Below are 19,391 nucleotides of genomic sequence, written 5' to 3' on the forward strand. Positions count from 1 at the left end.
CTGCATGAGGAACAAGAGTTGTGTTGGTGCATCAGCACCAGGAAATACCCTTCCAGTTTGCACAGTAGGATGTGCACTCACAGATAACACAGACACAAATGGAGAATTCACCCCTCAAATGAAAGGAATTTTTATCATCTTAACTCTCACATATTACTAGTCTGAAAATCAGTTAAAGAAAGGAACAGTGAGAATTACTATACAACAATCATTGATCCATGACTCTCAGGCTCAGACACAGTTATTAGATCATCCAATCTAGCTGCTACATAGGAAAACCAAGAGAAGCCCATTCTTTTCATGTAGCTTGCTGCTGTGGTTAATCACTCTCATTTGAGCCTAATTTCTCATTTAAGACTGCAGGGTTTTTACTCAGCATTAGTTCTTACTTTTTTCAGTACTAGATTAGAGTAATTTAGTACTTATTATTTTCTCCCTGTGCAAGCAATTATAAAGCATAATCAAGCTTTTTAAGTCTCTCACAGTAAGATATCACCTTCTGTCCTTTGAATTATTCTTCTGAAGGGCCCTTACCAAAACCATTAAATTATGTACACATGCCTATAAATATTATTCAGTACACAAAGTGACCTTTCAAAGGAATATTGATTGTGGCATTTACAAAAGTTACATGCTTATATCTTTGAAGTGTATCACCAAAAATTAGTGCTGCTGTTCCTACTATGTGAGGAATTTCAATGCCAGACCAGTTACATATAGGCAGAAGAAAAAAAATGTTATCACAGACTTCAACTGTGACCTGTGTTTATCTTATCCTCTGGACCAGGATATATCACTTCAACTTCCTAACATCAAATATAGTTAAACTGAGAGTGAAATTCAGGGAAAAATAGTTGGAATAGCCTAGACACAACCCCCCCCCAGATATCTGATAACAACAAAAGAAATATGAACAGCTACTGCATGGCTCCCCAAGCTATCTTAGGGAAGATACTTTCTAGAACATGGTGGCTTCTTTCCTCTTCTGTTCCAGATTTTGAAATCCAAATTGTCTTTTAGTCTTTAGACTTCTTTTGAACAACCGCTTCTCAATTCCTTGTTGTGTAATAGGCTTATATTAATTTTTACATTTTCATTTCCTCATGCCCATAATTTGTCTAATAAGGTAAATGCAATTCATGGTCACCACCATCAAACCCACCACAGAACTTTGCACAATCTCTTATGCATTTATCCTGTAGCTCATTCAGGAGAACTGCCTGAGGATCAGCTTTGTTTTCTTGATTTATTAATTCTGTCAGTCTTAGAGTGATCCTATTTCTGATGTTAAAATAAATAAATAAATAAAAATTAGTCTTAAAGTGAATAATGAAAAAAACCACACACACTTTTCTTATTAGTAAGCTGTATGAGAAAATCATCACTGGAGTATTTTAAATATCTAAGGGAATTTTCTATTCAAACTTCTATTTGAAGTTAGAGCCTCAAGTGCTGTAAAATAGTAAAACTGTGCATGGTATATACTCTAATTTTGAAAGCAGGTTTGTGCAGTATTATTAGTTGCTTATAATGGAGATTGGCTGAATTGGTCAGAGCTTGGTGCTGGTAACACCAAGGCTGTGGGGTCAGTCCCTGTATGGGCCATTTATTTAACAGCTGGACTTGACCCTGTGGGTCCCTTCCAACTCTCCTCCTGTGAATCTCTAAATTTATACTAGAAAGATTAAGCTCAATATTCACATGTGGATAATTCTGATAATCAACATTAGTCAGATGACTTCCAGGATGCATGCAGGCAGAAGTCTATATAGAATTCTCATTTGATTTCAAACTGTAATTAACTGTCTTGAAAGGACTATTGAATTTCTAAATAGTAAATATTTATATTGTAATATAAACGTGGCAAAATGATTTAGCAAAAGCCCAGAGTCCATGAATGCAAGTCTAGCAGTGTAATCCTGCAGCAGTCTCACTATCTGAAGCAATAGCATCTTCATCCATGGATTCTGAACTGATAATTGTGGTAATTGCACTAGCAGAAGAATTAACTCAAGGACAAATGTGTTTTCCTTATAATTTCTTTTTCTTCTTAAAATATCCTAGTTCTGAAATGGAGTCTACATATCTTCTTTCAGTAAAAAGGACAAAAACAGCTACCTCCACACAAAGAAACTTCTACTCTTAATAGAGGAATGAAAACAACAGGACAGGTATTCAAATGAATAAAAAGTGTTTCATCCTTCTGATATGTTCAGTATATCAGAATCTTCATAACCAGATCAACAAGTTACCACTGACTCTTTCACCACTGAAGGCAAAAGACTTGAGTTCCTGGGTTACTGCTAGAGTAAGCATTTGAAGGAGTTTACTATGTTTTGTCTAAGGGAGAAAAAAATCATTCTGTGGAGGTCAGTAAAAAACCTCCCAGCTTCCCATCATCTTCACAAAAGGGCCAGAATTTAGCTTCTGGTGAAAACTTTTTTTTATTCTAAATTTCAGTAAGAACACAAAGATAAAATTATTTTTGCTATTTCATGCCAAAGGATTCTAAGCATAAAGGACAGGTTTAGTATTTAGGTTTACAAAAGCAGAAACAAAAGCAGAAACTATATTCCAAGGACTAATTTATATTTGATTTTTCTCTGTGTAATAACATCAGGATCTTGTTTAGTCATGACTTCTGGCCCAATGGCTATCTTGAAAGAGCATGAGGTTTTTTTTTCTTACTTGATATATAAATTACTGATAAATTTTGCCATAAACCTTTACTAAATATAAATTATTATTTTTTTTTTCAAGTACATCTTTGACCAAAGAGTGAAAGTGCCCATTAAGCCTATTTCCTAATGTCCTATCTTTAGGAATGTTGACATCCCACACTTTTTTAATACCTTCCTACAAAAAAAGAACTATGCAGCAAAGCAGCTTTATTTCAGCCCTTGGCTACAGCTTAAACATCTCTAAAATCCAGGTTTGCCAGAGATGGTCTCTTGACTTGCAATGATGTGGAAAGGCTGCCTGAAGAAAAGGGTAAATGAACAAGGAAGTATCTGAGGCTGCACAAACATTTATCTTCACAATATCTGCCTTAATACTAAATACCTTCAATAATTTCCATTACCAAAGGGGTTTTTCTCCCCATTAAACAAATGCAGCTGTCTTGGACAAAACTGCTGAGCTTGTGAAAGTAATTCTCAGTCCCCTCATCCAATTAGTCTTTCAAAAAGCTATAAAGTCAAAGATATTTGGATTCTTGGTGTATTTACTTCAGCTGTCAGCAATGTGCTCTTGGACATTGGCAACCTGGAAATTCTTGTACAGATTTGGCCTTTTAGCACACATTTGTCAACTTACTATAGAAATCCAATTATAATAGCTAAAATAGTTTTTAAAAGATTGCAAAATTCTTTGTGGGAAAATTGGACCAGAACCACTCAATAACAGATTTGATTTTATTTATACCAAACCATTATATATGCATTTTGAGTTTTGCATTCCAATCTTTAAATTTTCAGTTCTTTCTTCACCAGAAGGATGAAGTTGAAACGTGTGTTCTTCAACATCACTTAGAAAAATTTCTGACCTCAAAGTTTGTTATAATTCAGTGTCGTGGAAAATCTTTTCATAGATTTATTATGTACCTCATGGTGGGGGTCATCCCCAAAAGAGCAGACACAATGGGAAAGGCTGTGATGCAGACTGGATAACTCATCTGAAGCAGCAAGCTCTTGTCCTTGCTCAAAACCTTTGAAGTAAATTGATGGCACCTGGGAGCAGAGCACCAGGACTGTCCCACAGTGTAACATCACTGAGGCAGCCAAGGCTGCTCCAGTGACAAATGAGACCCACATTTCACTCAAAACACAATCACAAGAACTCAAATTTTTAACTAATGATGATAATAAAACCTAGCAGAAATGGAGCCACAGAGTCAGAGAATGGTTTGGGTTGGAAGGGTCTGAAGTCCAGGCTGCAAAGGACAGAGACAGCCAGAGTGAAGCCAAGCAAAGCACTTGTATCCCCAACAGCTGGATGGCCACAGCCAGCCCACTTTGACCAGACCCCAGTGGTTCCTGTTAGGCCACTCAGCATCAGACAAAACCCCAGGAAAACCACATTTGCTAGATGGGCTTGAGAGTCACATAATGTACTCATCCTAGTGAAATGTTTTAGCATTGCCATTGAGCAGCCCTGTTGTTCATGACTCCAGAGTGGAAGGTGATACTTCACTCCTTGAGCAGTTCATAGCACTCCTCAAATGAGCTTGTGCTCATAGTCCTGGAGTCCAAATTACAGAAAGTGAAATTGCATTCTGCTTATCTAAATTCCCCACACAGTATCTATATACAGTTTTTATACTTGGCCTGCATTTAAAATGTCAGGTGCTGTTCCACACCACAGCTCCTGCCTGTCAGTCTGAAGGAATCACTATTATACATATCTTGTGCTTATTCAAAGAAGTTTTTTCTTGATTATGCTTTCACTTATTTAAATAATTACTATTGCTGGCTGTAGAAAACAGTTTAGAAATGCAGTTTTAGCACAGTGAGAGATGAAGGCAGGGAAAATCTTTCCAGATGGTGAGATTAACTGACAGAATCACCTTAAATATTCAGAGGTTAAAAATACATATTTTTAATGGTCAGTTTTCCAAGTCTATTAAAAACTGCCTTACTCAAGATAATTTGATTGGTGCCACAGTTAATAGGAAATATTTTCTTTTTCACATCCCCAGAACTTCAAAGCTATTTTTCAGTAGTCAGTATATGAAATTAGAAGTTATGAAAACCTGTTGAAGAGGCAGCATTTTGGTGTGAAACTGACAACTGGTATTGTTTATATTCAAAGCAGCAACAACACAGAACCAAATTAAGCTTTTGTTGGCAATAAATTGAGATTCAGTGAAGAAAAATGCATCTGTGATGGAACCATAATTGATGAATGGGGCACACATGCTCTGCAAGCAGTATTTGTGAAAAAGAACACAAGAAAATAAATTATCAGAACTTTATTTCTGTTACAAATTATCACAATCACAATTAATATAAAACAGAAAGCACTGAGGAAACATGACTGTTGGATACAAGATTTATCAAGGTGTAAAAGCCTCATCCAAGACTACTACTAGAAAACCTGTGACTGTGTATTAGAGAAAAGATTTCTATGCATCAAACACCAAGTGAAAGAGAATAAGCAGCAGGGATTGCTCCTTATTGATATAATAATTGACAGGGATTAAATGCCTTGTTATACAAGTTTTTGAAGGAAGTGGAAGTTGGAGCATTATTTTTACCCAAGAGTCTTGTGTGGAGCAGATTTCTTTACAATTAGCTATTAAGAAAAGCTTCAGCAGAAAACACCAGTTTTCATTTCAACTTATCCATGTTGTTCATACATTAGACAATCTATTTCCAAAAGCATTTAAGTTCTAGTCATGAGACTTCACACACTCTCTTACACTTGCTGCATAAGGCTAAAAAGAGTCACTAAAGAATGGGAGGTTGCATTATTGCTTTGTAACAGGAACTTAGATGGAAATACTTTATTGAGCTCCAAATAAAACATTGTTGCATCACTATACAGTTAAGAGTTTAAATATACAAGTATTTTAAAAAGTGTATGTTTGCTGTTATACACTTTAAGGCTTTCATACAAGAAATGCTGAGCAGGATTTTCATACTCGGTCTCGTCAGTGTCTGAGCACAAGGGTAAGTACAGTGCTCTAAGCAGTCCATAATTAACATGGCAGAAGTTCCTGAAAAAGAGTAAAATACACTTTATTTGTATATATCTTGAGACTAGAGACCATGAATTCTCTGAAACCTGTCAGACTGTAACTAGAGGAATCAGACAATTATGCATATAACAAATGTATGTAGATCTAGGCAAGCATTGAAGAAACTGCTGTCATTGAAATTCAGTGGAAATTTCATAAAAAGATTCAATAAAAGGAAATTAATGATACGACTAATTATGACAATTAACATTACTTTTTTGAACAGTAGCACACAGTAACAGCCCTGTGTTAGAGTGCAGAACTCTACTAGAATGAAAACACACTTCTAAGTTTGTCACAATGGAAGAAAGGCTGCCTTCTACATTGGTTTTCCTTTATGTGGAAGCCTTTTCAGATTATTTTTCCTCTGCTCAAAATCAAATGGATTTAATTTAAGAGATTACTCCACAGAAAAGAAAATACCCATAAGAGAAATTCAATAGCAGAACAATGCTAGTGCATGTTATTTGAGGAAATGCCAAGAAAAGTTTTGCACTACAAAAATAAAGTTTTGAAGAATATCCAGTACCATTTGTTTGAACTGGTATAGTTTATGAGAATTAATAGAACATGAGAATTGATACAACAATTTTCTTCTAAGATGCATGAAAACACATTTTCTTAGGAGAAATAAGATGTATCAATGTAGAACACTGGAAGAAGGAAGACTTAATTCATATGATAATCATTAAATGGTGCCCTTAGAGCCTCTATTATCAGGGAGACACACTCTTCCACCCCAAAGGGAACCTAAAACAATTTAAGGTTTTCTAGGACTTCAGGGTAGAGTAGTAGAGAATCACAAATGCTGATCATACATTCACCCTCCACGCTGGAGGCAGTAAGAAAATATGGCATTAAATAAAAGAGAGATGGATAAACATTGCATATTTATCTACTAGCCACCCTTGCCACTAGGTATTTTAGTTTCAACCCCTGAAGTTTCATTCTGTCTATTTAATATAATACATGATGTTTGCAGATGAACACTTCCTATGTAATTCATCATATCATGTGATTTAGGATGTGACCAGAAGGAGAGATTGTGCCAATTGTTATAAATATTTTCAAAAGATATTTATATATTCAGTTTTGCCACAGCAATTCTAGCAGCTGGTATTAAATCTTTGCCCTCTGAGCCCCAAAGGGGAGAAATCTTCTTCAAGCTCTCCTCCTCTTGGAGTCCTTTGATTTAAGCCCTTAAAACAGTTCTAAAGCCATTTTGTAGGTACAAAAGGTTCCTTTAGCCTGTGACAGCAACCTCTTAAATTTACTGCAGTACATAGAGGCAGTGCAACTTATGCAATATTTCACAGTATAGAGCTCTATTTATCTGAGCCTTGTCAACTAAAAGCACTGAGATCATGAGGTTAGCAGGAAGAATTACCATTTCAAGTAGAAAAAAAAAATCTGTTTTATTTAAAATGTACACCATCTGAGCATAAATACAGTTAAATTATTTCTTACTTTATATATTGAATTGACCAGAAACAGTAGAGCCAGCTATTCTTCAGCTAATGCTTCTTAATGGATTTGTTCTCCTTCAATTAATGCCATAAATCAGTCTGCTACTTGTACAGAAATGCTTTACTTTGAAAATCAGTTTACAAATGTATTTTTCATATTTTTGACAAGCTGGTTGACCAGATTAGAGTTTTAAATTCCTATTTGAAAACTACAACCATCAAATTACATTTGGTTTCTTCAGCTTCCTGTGTCCAATCAAACACTTAATGGTTTGAGATGTTCTCAAAGCCACACACACCCTTCAATGAACTGCCAGAGGAGTGCCCACACACTGTGACAGTTTAAGGTCCTAAATAATGACAATTTAAAACTATTACCTTTCCAACCAGAATTGAACACAGACAGTGAAACCTAACTTAAAGCTTTGTGCAGAATTAAGGACCTGATGAAAAGTTCCATTATCTATCTAATCATTACACAGATGAGTAAAGATACTTACCAAAGCATCAGAAGATTAGGGTTTTTGTTCTTTTGGCTGTCCAAGGAGGTGAGTTTCCTGACAAGAGAGATAAAAAAAAAGATTTTTTTACTAAATTTCAAAGAATTTCAAATAACAACTAAATAAAACAACATAAACTATAAGTAATAGAAACAATGCTTAAAAAAAAGCTTTAGATAACATTTGCAATGTTTAAGTTACTAGAATTTATGGAAAAATAATATATTACAAACTAGTGGTTATGAAGTTTTACAGTTGTTTAATAGGGAATAGTTTGTCCAAATTTAACTAGCTAAGCTAAGGCTTTTTAGATGACTAATACAAATTAAACGTTTTAAAATGAGAATTTAGGTGTCCTCACAAGTCTCTCCTACATTCTAAAATGCAACTTTCTAAGTTGCAGCCTCCCTGTTTTTATTGGTTCTATTAAGATAACTTAAGTGAGATTAAAATCTTATTTGATTTATTTACCTTTGCAAATGAAGACCGTTTTAAGGGTTACACATCCTCTGCCTCTGGCGAAAGCGACCTCAATTAGTCAAGTCAGAAAGTCTTTAAAAGCTTTGTGTTTATTGCTTCCAGCACGGAGCGAGGTGGTCATTAACGTACCAAAATTCTCATAAAAATTCCAAAGTTGCACTAGTGAAAAAATGCTCAACAAGGTGAAAGCTAGTCACATTTTTTTCCAGAAAATTCATTTGCTATTTTAAACCATTTTTTTTTTTAAATTAATGTGGCACTCGAGCAGATCCATACCATTTGGATATTTTAAACAGCATTTATATCTACTGTGAGTATATAAAGAGATACATTTAGGTTTAAACCATTTTGTTTTAAAAGAAGTTGCACAGTGTTTAATATGAGCCTTTTATGCTGATCACTGTTAAACATTTCTCCCTGTTTACTACTATTTATGAAGTTTTATTATAAGATAAAGCATAAAATTAATCTCACACACACTGATTTTCTTTCAAAAGTTTATTTAGTATCAAGCAAGGGTAAAACTTTGCTTAACACTACAGAACATTTCAAGACTTGAATTACAAAATACCACATTATTCGCATTTGTAGTTTGCTTCCCTTTTTACGCATGTTTGCAAAGAGAAAATCTAGCAAATGGCTGAAAATAAAAACTAAAAACTAAATTGTTGAAAACCTTTAAAATAAAAGGTTACGCTTATGTTAAAAAGAATGGACTAACGTATTTAGTAAACCTATTTTTGTTTAACACTAGTTAATCAAAGGTTATTTTTTTGATCACCTATTCTTTCAAACACAGTTTGGAAATAACAAAGTTCCTTGTTTTACATATCTTTCTGTCCCAGTTGTTCTTTCAACAAAATGTTTTAAGTTCAGTCCATCCATTCAGATTTTTTATGCACTTTGAGTTAATAAAAAGGGATTGTTCATAGAAAAAATTACTTTGAACAGTATACAGGACTGGTGGAGATTGGATATTTCACAACATCAGACAGTACAATCAGTATCTGGCATATGGCTGGTCTCTGTAGACTCCTTTTGTTGTCCTTGCAGAAGGTGTCTTGTGTCGTGAGTTGGTCCATTCTTCTTGCCCTACAAGGAAAGAAAATATGATCAGAGCCCTTCCAACATTCTCAGGTGCTGAATGTAATTCTCCTCTGTGAATCAAACAGCCACATTTTGCTTGCAGAAACCAAGGTGTGTAACACTTGAAACAAGAGATCTGGGTACAGCACATCTCTCTGAGCCATCCCACAGGGATTTCTCAGCACACAGAACAGGGAATGTGACAGGCTAATGGCAAAAATATTTACAGCTGTGGAAATTTAACTGGACCTGCTTGTTGCAAATGCACAGAAATGTCAGTTCCCACAGCAGACACACCAATAATTGCAATGGGATGAAATGAATGGAAGGTATGAATTATGTATAAGGAAATAAGCTGCCCTCAGAAATAAGTTTCTCTGCATCAGTGCCAATTTAGGCCTAATTCAAACATGCAAACCAAGCTTCAAGTATCACTACAAACACCTGTGGCTTTTAACATCCTAGAGCCAATATTCTATTTCTCTGGAGGTAAACATACACCTCCTCTGAAATGCAAGAAATAGGAGAGAAGATTATTAAAAAATATATTAAAGGGACAAGGAACATTAGTTGTTTCAATTTTGGCTATAAAATGAGTTTGTAGAAAAGCTTGTGATATATTTAATGATTCGTAATCCTACCACCTTTTAATGGTAATAAGTATTTTTAAAAAGTAGAAAAAATTATCTTAAATGAGAGTCTGAACTACTAGGCTGGGCAGTTGCAAAAGGGGAAACATAGGATTAAACACATAGCATAAGGAAACACTAGTTAGGTAAACTTTAAGGATGGAAACAAGTCAGAGTACTCTGTCACATCTGCAAAAGCAAAAATAAAAAAAGCAGAATCAAAAAAGCCCCCAAAAGTAAACACACCTTAAAAGAATGGATGTGTTTCCATACTTATTTTTGCAGAACTGCCCTGCCCTAAACAGACAGGTGCTCCAGTGAACCCAATGCAATCCAGAAACTAAAATGGAATCCAAATGTATGGTAGAACAAAATATAGACATCACTTTGTCTTTCTAGGCCATTAAAAAGCCCTAAAAAAGCCCTCAAAGAACTGCTGCATGCACTTTGAATGCTGAGGTAACTTGCTCTGACATGAGATATCTGAAATTAGATGACAAGGATCCCATATGTCAAGGGTTCAGTTTCACAATCCCTTCACAGAAGCCTCATCCTAACTATTTTTTAACAATGTAGGTGGCTGCCTGCAGGGTCCAGGTTATAAATCATACTCAGGTGGTCAGGATATTGGCCTAGGAGATAACAGGAACAAGTTCAAATTCAGTGTAAGGCTGAAAGAATTAAACTTTCAATTTCCAGGGGCATCTGGTAACAATCTCTTGTGCTTCATCACACAGAAAGCAAGACTTACATTAAAAAAAGAAAAAGACCCTGAGCCTAATAGTATGGGGAGCTGAGGAGTAGGAATTAAAAATATCCTAGCTTTTAAACACTACAGCAAGAACTGTCTTGGTTACAGTTTAAGGGGAATACTTGCTCTTTTTCAAAGAGTTGATAAATCAGCAGGGTAAAGAGTTATCTTACTGTTTCTTTGTTTTCATTTTGGTGCTGTTCAGGGCTCCAAATCCTAAAAACACTGATATTCTTCCTACATCCTCTCAATTGTCACCTGAGTTTCTCAGAGGAAAAGTTCAGATAGTTCCTGAGAATCTGAATCTCCTCATCTCCTCTCTAGTGTCTCAGCACTAGACAACTACCTGCTCACTAGGTAGTGTTATTTATTTTGAGGCATCTAATGTTCTTTACATATAGTGAAGATGGTTATTAATCTGTAACTGCTTTTAAGGGATACACTTAAGAAATAAAGTGTCTGACTATTTATATGTGCAAAAACTACAGTGGCTGCAACCCATAATCATTCTTCAAGGTATTTATAGTCTTTCTCTCAACATGAATAAATACATCACTTAATATTCTGAGTGGCTGTGCTTTGATAAATAGAAAACCAATTTTAAATGCAAAAGCAGTGAAAAATCCATATTTTCAACCTTAAATACTACAATCAATATCTCTCCCTGTCAGTCTATCTACATTAAGCCATTTCATATATTTTTCCCCCCCATCAATTTTGCATTAATGAAATAGTCTTAGAAATATCAGGTTTATAATGGCAAACAGTTTATTTTAATGCTGAAATAAAGATTTAAGCTATATATCTATCAACACCAACTGAAAGTGCTGGGGGACAGAGAATTACAAGTGACCTCTTCTTTTGATGAACTGTCTTTCTCCTTAAGCAAAATAATTAGTTTAAGCAGATACACTGGGCAAGCTACTGCATTAGGTGCATTTATCAGAACTTAGTTAAGGTCATTTTTGTTTCAAGCAGAAAGCACTTCCACATGGAGTTAAAGAAATAAACCTCTGAAAATTTCAAGTAGAGCTCTAAAGTTATTGAAGCATTCAGTACTCAGAATCACAACTTTTACACAGGTTACTAAAAACCCTCATATGTTTGAGATTTGAGATACCTACATTGTATTTCCCTGATCTCTATCCAGAGACTTAATATTTACCCCTTAAGAAAAAAGGTACCTTTTAAAATGCTTTATGCTTCTAACCTGTAACATATTTCTTTAATTAAACCTGTCACTACCAGACCTCTATAGTAAAAAGAAAAAAAAAAAAAAGATCTTTACAACTGGCATGTTTTTTGCTTCATTATGCATTGTTTTGTCTCTATACATAGTAATCTGTTGCCCTCATGTCTATTAGCTACCTAAAGTACTTCCCTAACCTTTATATAATGACTCCATGCTTGATTTCCCAAGACTGATGCATGAAAATGAACTAAAACAGAAGGAACATACAAGGCTAAAACACACTCTTAGGCCCTAATTCAGCTGGGCCCTTCAGCAGATTCCTACCTTGTACCAAGGCTCAGTGCAAGCTGTGCCACACCAGAAGCATTTGCTTTTGGCAGCCCAAAGTTCCTGGAGAAAGGTCTTCCACCCACATTTTTTTTCCTTAAATCTCATTGAATGTGACATGAAAAGGCTGTGTGGATCATGATTTAAGTTTTATTTTCTCCACTTCTGTGGTTCCAGTTTCCCATGACTGCGTTAGCTAACGGACCACAGAGCGCATTTTTCTCAATGAGCACACGAGGAGCTCTGTGACATCTCAGGAATCCCTGAGCAGCCATTACCTGCTGCAGGACTAAGCCCTGCCTCACAGAAGTTATCCTTCCATTGTTTTTTTTCCCAGAGTCTGGTGTGCAGGGATTGATCTGACAGAGCCACTCACCGTAGGAGTCGTAGGTGTCCTCACTCAGTCCGTGGCCATAGTCGTAGTAATCTGCTCCACTGCAGGGCAGGAGGGGCACGGAGAGAACAGCAGAGAAAACATGACAAGAAAAACTTATTACACATTCTGAATCTGAAAAGAAAGCTTGAAGGATATATGTGCTCTAAGAAAGGTAAATATCCATGTGACAGTGGCAACTGAGGTCCTGCTTGTTTATTAATTGGAAACTATATTTAATTTCATTTAAGATTTTATTTTTTTCATCACTTGGCTACTTGTCCAGATTGTAAATGTGGATGTGGCACTTTTCCATTTAAAATTATAGTTGGGGAGGTTAAAAGATCTTACAAGTGTTAATGAAAAAAATGGAGATATAGGTACTGAACCAATTAATTAGTCTTGTAAATTCCTTTTCATTGCCTACTGCTACCTAGTATTTCACTTTTATATCTTCAAATTCACTGATAAGAATGTAATAAAGGGAAAACTATTTGGTGATTGGAGTGTTATACAGCTGCTGTGTGTGCACAAGTTCCAGTTTCTTCAAAAAAAGACACAAGAACACAAATATAAAGGCTATCATTTTAACAGGAAGAAATGACAATAGGAACTATGTTAGAAGCTGAAATCTGTAGTTGTTAGGATCCAAAAGCGTGGATGAATACCATAATCATGGCCTAAAACAGTCCTCCATTTCATAATGGTTTTTATATTTGTATTAATACCTCTGAATGGAAACTGAAGAACAACACTTATTACACATAATTCCATTATGCTTTCATATTTCATGCAACTCTAGCTACATGCAGTCTTTTACACAGGATATGAAAATCAAGTGCCTAAATAGTTCTTTTCCTTTTCTTTCTAGCCACAGCCAGACTCAGGGCTGACAATATTTGGAAAATACTCTATGAAATGATGCTACCAGAGAAGAAGACTCTTTATCTTTTTATTTCCCTTAATGGATTTATTCTGCAAGGAAAGACCTTTTCATAGAATCACCTCCTGAGTGAGAAGGAAATCACTAATATATGATCACTAGCAAGTAATTACTGATATTGACAAAATGTTCCTAACATTAGATTGATTGCTAACAAAATAAACACCAGAGTGAAAATAAACAATTTATAGCCTTAACATGAATTAGCAGGCAAAGCATTTATATAAAACAAACAACACATCACAATTACTTCTAAACTGACAAAATACTTTGTTGTGCTTGACTTGTTAGTTTGTGTTTTAGTTTGGGTTTCTTTTTTTATTTTTCTTTTTCCCGTAAACTAAAAATTTTCAACCCCTCAAAATAACTAGTCCAGAAAAAAATTACAGTTTTAGTGTTTGCAAAATATATCTAAAAAGCCTGGATGGTATTTTTTATTGCTGGCATAATGCTTTCTAAACAAAAACGTAACCAACTACACTTTGAAGGTCTACAAAGAATTATCTCTACAAAACCTTTTCTCTATGCTGAGGTGATGAGGACCCCAGAATAAGGGCAAAGTTTGAATAAGAAATACTTTTTTCCCTACAGCAGCCAGTAATAGTAGTCTTTATTCTGACAATGAACTGAAAACAGACGTTCACTATCCTTCCACATAGCACTTACTTATTTTAAGACTGTGATCAAGTTCAGAAGTCTAAAGCAGCTGAGCCTCAACTCTGTATCTGTCAATCCTGTCAGAACAACTTTGTGGGGTCTCATTTCATAGATCTAATATATATATTAAAAAAAAACCTGACTCATTTTGCAGCATACAAACTGCAAAACAAATAAACATCAGAAAGAAAGGAGCTTTTCACTTATATTGAAAGTATATCACAACTCATCTTTATTAACAGACAAACCCTTCAAAATTAATACTCTCTCTGAATAGTACAAGGTGCAATGGGAAGCAAACTTGCCCAGTGCAATTCAGTACTCCCTGCTCTACTTCATTCATGTTCTATCAACAATGCCAACATTCTCCAGTCAACTCTGTGTTAAACAAACACAAAGCCTCAGATGAGAAAACCTCAAGGCTGAAAGAAATGGGTACATACAGATGGTTGTAGGGAGGTCTCAGTGAAAAAAAAAAAACCAAAACATTTACAAGATAATTTTTTTGTTTAATTTGTTAGAATCTGAATATTCCATAGTGTCCACAACCAAGACCGACACTAATGATTTCTTTGAGTTCCTTTAGAATTACAGAAAATTCTAGTAGTGTATGAACTTACAGCTTATAGAATTGTATTTTGTTTCAAAGCAACAGCCTACAAAAAGCAAACTTATTCAAAGCACCCTACAGCAATACTAGACTTCTAAATTGTACATTTTAACTCATTAACTAAGATAACTGAGGTCATTTTGGCTGCAAAGACTTAAGTAGCTACATTAAATAATTCTTCCTGTGGACAGAAACTATGATATACATTTTTGCTTTAAAATAATCTTTTACATTTAGACTCTTTTGTATATATTCTCTGACATCTTAGCAGTCTGACTGGTTTTTATTTCTCTTAATGGATTTACTCTGCAAGCAAAGGCCTTTTCATAAAATCACAGAAAGGCTTGGGTTGGAAGGGACCATAAACATCATCTAATTCCATGGCAGGGACACCTTTCACTAACCAGACAGCTCCTCTTCCTTTCATTTATCTCATAGAAAGGAAAAAAAGAAATCCACAAACTCAGTTCATTTTCTTCTTCATATCATGTGACTCTCTCCTTTCACAAATAAAGGAGAAAACATGACATGGATTCTTCCCTTTTTAACCCAGCCAGACTAGACATGGACTCTGCTTGGAGTTCTTTTGTTTTCAGATGTAAATCGTCTTCATGAAGCCACTTTCTTTATTTTTCCTCATTTCCCATACATCTACTTTTTTGGATAAATAATTGGATTACATGCTCTATCCAGTTGACTTGTCAAGCACCTTCCTAACCATCAAGTAAAGGGTACAAGTGCAATTAACACTCGAGTATCAGCTGTGTTTCAGATCTTTTGTACACACAGTCCTTTTGCTTATATCCCCTCCTTTTAACTGATTTTATATTCCCATTCCACCATAATGGCTTTGGGCTGACAAGGGAGAACACAGACTATGGCTAAGAAAAATTGCTTTGATTTTCCATGTCAGCATAAAAACTTGAAATCACTTAATGCTATAGAAGGATTAGAAAACAACAATAAATTTAAATATGTTTCTAATTGCTGAGGGCTGGGCAGTAATCCTACAATGTTCAGAAGAAGTGTGAAATGAGGCTTAAATAGTGTAAGGCCAGAGGAAGAGCATGTTTTCTGTGTTCAGAGAAAAAACTTCAGCCAGAAAGGAGCAAGCTCAGATTTTAGCATAGCAGTGCTGATGAAGCAGAAATGCTTCTCTACAGCTTTATTTAGTAAACTAGAGGACTGGGAAGCTTCCTGCCATTTCTCTAGAATCACCATGAGAATTATCTTAAAATACTTCAAATTAGAGGTATTCAGCATAAGCTTTCAAAGGCCCTATGAAAAATTACCTCAGTTTTCTACTAAGCTGATTTGTTTCTGAAAATATCTTGATGAACCATAATAGAGCAAATGTTTATAAAAACCATATAGGAGTAACTGCTCTACATGATGGTGAAGTCTTAAGGAACTTCACATTTCATACTTTGTTAACTACTAGGTTATTCTGCCTAGAGATCCTGGAATACTCTCTTAGGACAGATATGAACAGCACAGAAGTTTGAAGTCAACTCTCAGGGTTCCCTCACTACAAGAGGTGCCAGAGTGTATCCAGAGGAGGACAGCAGAGCTGGGAAGGGTCTGGGAAGTCCCTATGAGGGGCAGCTGAGGGAGATGGGAGTGTTTGGGTATAAGCCTGGAGAAAAGGAGACTCAGAGGAGATCTTATTTCTCCCTACAGTGCCCTGAAAGGAGATTGTTTCCTGAGAGAGTCAGTCTCTTCTCCCAGGCAACTAGACAGGATGAGAGGAAACAGCCTCAAGATGTGCCAAAGAGATTCAGGTTGGACATCACCTAGAATTTCTTCAGGGGTGGTCAGGCACAGGAATGAACTGCTGAGGGAGGTAGTGGAGCCACCATCCCTGGAAGTGTTCAAAAAATGTCTGGATGTGGCACTGAGTGCTGTGGTTTACTTGACATGGTGGTGTTTGGTCAAATGTTGGACTTGGGACGTCTTTTCTTTTAATGATCCTGTGATTCCATATCAAAAGAGGCCACTAGGCTAGTTTTGGGACAATCCTAAAACAGGCAGATTGACCACACAGTCCAAGTATACTTGCAAAATGCACAAAGGTTGTAAAAATATATTGCACTTAATTCTTGTGATTGCCACAGCTCTCTATATTTGATACATGCATCTTGTGGAATGGCTATTATGACATTTCTGTGTTTGAAACAGAAGAAGTGGCAGGAGCCTGCTTGCTAAGGGAAGATTAAAAGGTCTCTGGCTGAAAGCTTCTCGTTTACTGGAAAATCCCAGACTTAATCACTGACAAACCCAGTATAAGCACCAAATGATCTGCAACTGTCTTTGGCTTCTGATGAAAAACAGCCTTGGCCAACAGTTCAGCTTCCAGTAATGCCTATTAGGGAAAAACTGACCAAAATTTCGGCTTTTCCTTTTTCCCATGAGTATCACAAGTAATTCTGATCCATTTAGGCAGAAACCAGGGCAGTTTCAGAAAGTGACAATAAAATCCTTGCAAACACCAAGGTTTCCTTTGGTCAACTGAAGCTCCAACAAGCACCACCCTTTGTGTTTCCACCCAGAGTTGCACAGAACAACAAAACAGAAAAAGCAGATGAGGATTTCTCTAGCAACAGCTCTTATATGATAGACCCTGACTGATACAATCACATATGAAGAGAATCTTCCATAAGGATAAGCCTCTTTCCATCATTCCTGTCAGTTCTTCATGCTCAGCTACTTCTGATAACAAAATGCATCTGTCAACAGCAAACAGGAAGAGTGTCCAAGACAACAATCACTGCAGTGAAGTTTCTCATAACTCCATAATGTCTTGAACATCGTGTAGCTGTTCTCAATGATCACCAGAACACCCTGTTCTAGAACCCAGCTTACAGCAGGACAGCTGAAATCCAGATTATCAAGAGGAGACCCACACCTTTTCTTGAATCTTGTAGACAAATTTTTAGTTAATACCCAATTCTGCTGCTACTTAGTAGAGATTTCTTTAATACATATCTTTACCCCTGCAGCTCAGTTTATATCTGTCAACTGAGACCCCTATGTGAATGCTTTATAAAATACAGAAAAATGACACAATCTTCCTTGAATTATACCCTAATGTAGTCTCAAATGTACCCTACAAACAGCAGATGTGTTACCTGTAATCCCTAAAAGGTGACCCGAGTGTCCTCTCAAGAATCCCCTTAGCTATCCCTGTTTAGGAATTACTTTTTATGGCAGAAATGGGAAATTTCACTTCTGAATAGTGAAATGCCCTCAGAGGCATCTCCATTCTCTTGCTACCTGCCAGGCACAGACCTATCTAGGTATTTCTAGCATAACTCTAAACAGTTGCCTAGAGCAGTTTTACCATCTGAAATATCCAGTTATTGCTGTTTCAACTCAATTAGTCTTTCCTCACTATGATCTCATGTGCCACCTCTCAAAAAGGGAAAGGAAAATGGCAATTAAAGGAGGTGACTGAAGCTCATGTTACAAATAAGGTTTCTCAGGAACAGCAGCAGGAGCTGCTAAAGCAGGCTTTACCTCGAAACTATGAATAGAACACAGCAACAATACATTCCTGAACATGAGAAATGCTAATCATATTAATGTCAAAAAACCACTACATTAAATAAGAAAGTACCAGCAGAAAAACTGAAACCTCAGATTGCATAAATTCAGCATTTTGGTTTGGCTGGTAAATTAGAACCAAGTCCCACACACCCCACACCTTGTCTGTCTATTCTGCAAAGCAGGTTGTGAACTGCTACCAGAGGAAGCTAAACTTGAAGCCTTTAACTATCCATGTGTGTAGCTATCATATTTCAGATGCTAAATGGAGAAAAAAGACATGAAACAACATTAACATCAGAAAAAGATGTCTTCTTCCCTCTCTCTCCAAATAGGCAAGATTACTCTGGGCAGTGGAAGCAACAGAAAACAATAAAGATCTGAGAGGTATCAATCAAAAATTCCTAAGACTATTCACTGCAGTACTGGACAGACCAGCTAATTCTTGGTTATCCCCCAAGTTCTGCATATGTTGTTGTCAGAGATCCAAAATGTCACTTGTCACAGACTGGAGTACAAGACAACACTGCCTCTCACACACTGTCCTCAAAAAGTGCACAGGTGGTTTGTCACCATCCCATCATCACAAATACTGCTCCAGAAGATATACATAACACATTCTTATATTTTTAATTTACTGAAGGAACAGTACAACTTTCAACACCTTTCTAAAAATTTCAGGCCTTAACAGTTGAAATTGAAGAACATTTGAGAGAAAAGGTATCATCCATCCTGGTTTGATATAATTCAAAAATAACAGAAGTGCCATCAAGGAATACATTTGGTAAAAGAAAGATTATGTTTAATTATTTTCAGAGCTGCATAATCATGAGCTTTAGCATGTTCAAGATCTTTCCAGTACTTTCCTAACATCCTTTGTACCAGCAGAGTCCAAACCTTGGCTCTACAAGTACAGTAAGGCAGGACTCTTCCCCCTAAGGACAATTCATTCCATTTAAGTGCAAAGACTCATTTCCTGGCCTCATGTGAGTTCCACTACTTCTATCCATATGCATGTTACAGGTGCATTACATACAGCACTCATGATAGAATTACACCAAGATAAATGTGGTTATGATGGTTACTAATACACTACT

The 19,391-nt window shown here is 36.1% G+C and overlaps 1 protein-coding gene across 2 annotated transcripts in view; it reads right to left on the reverse strand.

The window, feature by feature from the left end:
- Window positions 1-4,954: 4,954 nt before the first annotated feature.
- KHDRBS3 (KH RNA binding domain containing, signal transduction associated 3) overlaps window positions 4,955-19,391 on the reverse strand; it is a 90,708-nt gene continuing 76,271 nt past the window's right edge. Inside the window, exons 8-11 of one of the 2 annotated variants that reach the window (XR_013773615.1) lie at window positions 12,545-12,603; window positions 9,126-9,275; window positions 7,704-7,760; window positions 4,955-5,716 (exon numbers count right to left, since the gene is read on the reverse strand). Coding sequence is in view for 1 of the 2 variants with exons in the window: in XM_079300675.1 (XP_079156801.1) it covers window positions 9,184-9,275; window positions 12,545-12,603 (151 nt within the window). In the remaining variant the exon portion in view is untranslated. Of the gene's footprint in view, window positions 5,717-7,703; window positions 7,761-8,666; window positions 9,276-12,544; window positions 12,604-19,391 lie in introns of those variants that run through there. The other variant, XM_079300675.1, reaches the window with a different exon arrangement.

This window comes from Erithacus rubecula (genome assembly GCF_903797595.1).
Source record: "Erithacus rubecula genome assembly, chromosome: 3".
NCBI lineage: Eukaryota > Metazoa > Chordata > Aves > Passeriformes > Muscicapidae > Erithacus > Erithacus rubecula.